The sequence below is a fragment of the Centruroides vittatus genome, unplaced genomic scaffold, assembly GCF_030686945.1.
Source record: "Centruroides vittatus isolate TY-2023 unplaced genomic scaffold, ASM3068694v2 scaffold_1015, whole genome shotgun sequence".
Lineage (NCBI taxonomy): Eukaryota > Metazoa > Arthropoda > Arachnida > Scorpiones > Buthidae > Centruroides > Centruroides vittatus.
Genome location: NW_027122666.1, coordinates 709436 through 713990, shown reverse-complemented (window position 1 = coordinate 713990; position 4555 = coordinate 709436). Strand labels below are relative to the sequence as shown.

Genomic DNA, 4555 nt, shown 5'->3' with positions numbered 1-4555 from the left:
TTAATTGTAATATCCCGGTAAAGGCTTGATTATTATTTTCCATTAAATGGAATGGATTTGTGTAGTTGTCATTTAGAAAACTCTGCGCTCTTAATTGTTGCGGTTTATGATTTAAATATGTTGACTTTTAATGGAAAATTCCTTTTCTGAAGAACAATTGGTATGTGATTTTTTCTATAAATAATTTCGATCCGAGTGAGTCGAGAGAAATTTGTACTCAAAGCTTAGCCTATATTAGCTTCAAGCGTAAATGAATCGTATACACAGGTGAGTCATAAGTCAGTTAATCAGGATTGTTAAGCAGGTATTCCAACAGGACTGTTAAGCAGGTCTGCCGTTTAGGACTGTTAGCAACATCAAATGTAGTAACTAAAAATTCGCAGCAATATGTAAATGCTGTAAATTGTTTATTGAACACACAAGGTCTCCTCTGGAACAATTTACATTTAAATTTAGTTAATAGTCAATTACGGACAGATTTACAGAAGCTACAGCTTTTAAATTCATTATTATTTGCCAGATAGGAAAGAACTCCTTATATGTTATAGCTTAGGATCACAATAAGTCTAAATACGGTCCTGATTATAGGCTAATAAAACTCCTCTACTTTAAAACGGTTAACTGAATTTAGAATCACCTTTATAATAATTAAATACTGTATTTTAAGTCATTTTTTTCCCTCTCTTTGGTAGAATTTAAATATATCAGTAATTCAAAATGGTGACTATAAATACACCCTAGATCGATCAATTATTTACAGATATAAAATATTACGTTTCTTAAAATTGTTGGGATAAGGGAACTCGACACACGAGCGATCTGCCAAGAAGGAAGCGCATCTCGGAAATATTTTTATGAGAAACTGGACCCAATTTAGATGTCAGACACTCCACAAAACCCCACGTGGGGGGTTAGTCAGGCCAGTGTTCCTCAGCTTTATCCATTCGGCCGGCCACTGATGGGCTCTTAAAACGCAAATTTTGTTTTATATAAATTGATTTTTTAAATAAATTTATACTTTTAATAAGAAACGATATTAACGCTTTTAGATCGATCTGTAAAGTTTTTTAAAATATTTTTTATAAGCTTTATTTCATAACGTTATTACACTTCGCTTGGGCTATATTACAGTTTTCGAATATAGATTATAAGCTTATACAATACGAAACATTCGATAACAAGTAAAGATAACGAAAGGCAAAATCCATTAGCAATATAAAATTTACAAAGTACGCCCGAACTTTGTAGTTTAGAAATTTTCCACGTTTGACATAACTTTCGTTGATGAAACACTTCGTGCATTTCCGCTTTGAGGAATGAGTTGTTTGTAAGTTTAACTATTCATAAATTATTCAGAATATTAAACTAGATTCCTCGATACTTCCAATTGTTTAAGCCACGAGGCTGAAAGAATAAATAAATAAATAAGACAAATATAAAATTCTATAAATAAAAATAATAATAGAATTAATGGATGGATTATCTTCTTTACCACGTTGCCTGCTCTTTATCCAAACAAGATTTCTTGACAATATCAAACAGCTGATTAACGGGACAGTCGAGAAGGACCGGTATACTGTTCCTACACAACCAGAACTTAGCACAGTTTCTAGAAAATGGGAACAACCCCCTAACAGAAGGACAACGGAATGCCAATTCGTCTGCAAAAGATTACGCGTTTAGAAATATTAAAATATAGATAAGAATTAAGAATCTCAGTTTAAGGTTTAAACCTTGAGGTGTTGGTGGAGCGACCGTAACTACATCTCTTCCGTAACATTTGACACGATCTAAATGATCGCATACTGATATGGTTGGGTTGAATGCTGTTCCAGGAGCACACTGTTTCCTCACGGGCTTACCGAAAACACATTCGATAAAGGAAAAACAGTCGTACGGATCAAGAAAAGTGCCGAATTGTCGAGGACAAAGCTGGCTACCTGTAAAAAAAGTAGTAATAATAAAAAAAAACATCTTTCTTTGTACAGTACATACATGTTTGTTAGCTTCAAACTTTTCATGTAATTATCATTTTCCTCCCCTTCTTCATCTTCTAAAAACACTTCAAGTTTCAACAGCATTCAAATAATCATTTTTACTGTTTTTTTTTGCTACTAATTATCCACCTATTTTTTTTGTTTAACACGTATCTTTCAATCTCACCCAAGTTATTCAAAGACGTTGCAAGGAAAAACGCTTTTAAGGATGTAACTTTTCATTAAAACTCGTAACATTTCTATTTATATAAAAGTTAAGAGAAGTTACGAGTATCTAAACCTTTGTTTATGTATGTCTCGATTGGTTAAACAAAAATTTCAAAGGTTAAAAAATACAAAAAAAAAAACAAAAGTTAAATTAACGATCCATACCGATGTGCCTTAATCTTCTACCACCACAGAACACGTTCCTAGGCCAATCGCAGACCAGGGTGACGGGATTAAATAACAAATCGTCCGAACACTGTCGTGTGTGAGCAATTCCATTCCAGCAATCGTAGTACTTGTCGCAATATTCTTCGTGAGGAAACTGACCTCTTTCTGAAAGGCACCCCTTGTGATGATGTACGCGATTCGAGCAGACTGAAAATAAGCAGTATTTTTTAATTTTTTAAAAAAATTTTCGAGTAATATCTTGCACTTAACTTACTAAAGATGGTTTGGGTCGATAGGGAAGGCGATAAGATCGATAGATTTAGAAAAACAGGGTGGCCACCTTCTAACAGAAACCGTGTCTGCTTCTAAACTCCACCCAGTGTGTGAGCTAGCATGCCTGATGACAGCGAATGAAGGTCGAAATCCTCTCGTAGCATTCTTTATTATTATTATTTACTGTTTGGGTGTTTTATAATATAAAATGTTCGACTTCTTTTTCTTTTTTCTTTTATTAATTTTTCGCATGACGTAATCGTATTATTAATATTACTCATTTTAAAGCAGAGAAAATACGCCAAACTGTATCGAATCAATGAAGAAATTCATCCTAATCTTGAGTAGTTTTAAAACACTATTTTAGTTGCCTAATTTAGTATTTTTCTTCACCAATTCTAGAGGGTGGCCCGAACGTCGGTTAACCGTTACGTCCTCTTATCTTCCAGTTAAACTCGTATGTATGAATTATTAATATTTGTGCATTTTCAAAGTAATAAAACACTTAAATACGATTAACTGATTTTGGACCGTTCTGTATCGTTGACTCGCTTACACTTTCGATTAATTTCTAGCATTGAACATTTATTTATACACCAATGCCAAGGTTTATATATTAAATAACACTAAACAAAATAGTAAAAGAAAAATGTGGAGAAATAAATAATAATAACAATAATAAACAATGAGACTTTCTTTTGTAACGGACGTAGTTTCACGCTACACAAGTATCTCGCATCAATGAATTACGTTTAAGAATATAGAAGTAAATTTGGCAATGTATTCACCTTCCATTTCGTTTTACCTACGTATACGTGTATCGTAATCCCGAAAAATTTCGAAATTCCTTTCTAAAAAAATAAAAAAATAAAATAGAAATCTTGGTTATGTAATTAGTTGCGTTTAACCTCTTTTAGCCTTTATCTTCTTCTTAAAATTATATATTCTTATCAAAAATTCTATTGTAATTTCTATGCCATTTTAAATCAGCCTACGTGCTTGCCTTATTTTTTAATACGAAACTTTAACCGACTTCTTGGCCACCCCGTTACGTGAAAAATCCTTTTGTATTAATAAAATGTGTCGATAATACAACGCGTTTAAATGGATTTTATAGTCTATAATTCCAAGAATAATCTTAGAAATGTTTTATTTTCTATTATATCCGCCTGCATTTCCTATGACAAATGAACCTGGGCATTATTATACATAAAGTTAAGCAACTTACAGATTAGGGCCTCACTATACAAGGTTACAGTTTAGGGCCTCCTACTTCTAAATTTATTAATAGTTGGTGCAGGGAAAGGGCCTCTTATATATTGTAGCTTAGACCCCCTCCTACAGAAATACAGTACAAAAGTAGCTATTTATGTATAAAAAATATTGAATTTTTGTGAAGTTACTCGTAACGGTCTTATTAATTTCTCATTTTATAAGTAATAAAAATACAATTTATGATTTTTTTGGTTAATATAAAATAATAAAATTAAATCAAAATAATTTACACGTAAGTAGTACTCACTTATCTGTAATACAGTAGCTATTATCACAGTATGCAGCCACGTCCCATCCATGCTGACTGCATCCAAAGAATGGCAAGTAATATTTGTAGGTGGTGCTATTAACTTCACTTTTTATATTTTCACTGAATGGCTGGATTCTTCTTCACACGTTTCCTGAAACTTAAACCTAGCAAAACCATTGACAGATGATTGGGTGCTCGCATGACTGACATTAAAGACTGTTTTCCCCCTCCCCCGTAACGCAACATCGAATTCATCTTTAAATAATAATTAATTAATTTGTTTTTGACACGCTTATCTCTTCTATTAATTTATTAAATATTTATTTAATTTATACTTCTTATTTTTTTGTACGTATTTTTAATCAACTTGATCGAAAACAAGCAT

General features: G+C 32.3%; 1 protein-coding gene across 1 annotated transcript; it reads right to left on the bottom strand.

Annotated features, from left to right (window-relative positions):
- Nucleotides 1–1058: 1058 nt before the first annotated feature.
- On the bottom strand, nt 1059–4300 carry LOC136986389 (protein obstructor-E-like). Its single transcript, XM_067283914.1, has 5 exons — nt 4168–4300; nt 2370–2579; nt 1734–1940; nt 1493–1661; nt 1059–1404 (listed from the first exon to the last, which is right to left on the bottom strand). The coding sequence occupies exons 1-5, from the start codon at nt 4217–4219 to the stop codon at nt 1392–1394; spliced, it is 651 nt and encodes a 216-aa protein (XP_067140015.1). The 5' UTR covers nt 4220–4300; the 3' UTR covers nt 1059–1391.
- Between the last annotated feature and the right edge of the window lie 255 nt (nt 4301–4555).

Bases quoted from the DNA above. Each gene is read 5' to 3' on its own strand.
- LOC136986389 (XM_067283914.1), bottom strand. From the start codon at position 4,219: ATGGATGGGACGTGGCTGCATACTGTGATAATAGCTACTGTATTACAG. The intron at 1,941-2,369 runs GTATGGATCGTT...CTTTTTTTACAG, and splicing joins TAGAAGATTAAGGCACATCG to GTAGCCAGCTTTGTCCTCGA. The intron at 1,662-1,733 runs GTTTAAACCTTA...AATCTTTTGCAG, and splicing joins CGCTCCACCAACACCTCAAG to ACGAATTGGCATTCCGTTGT.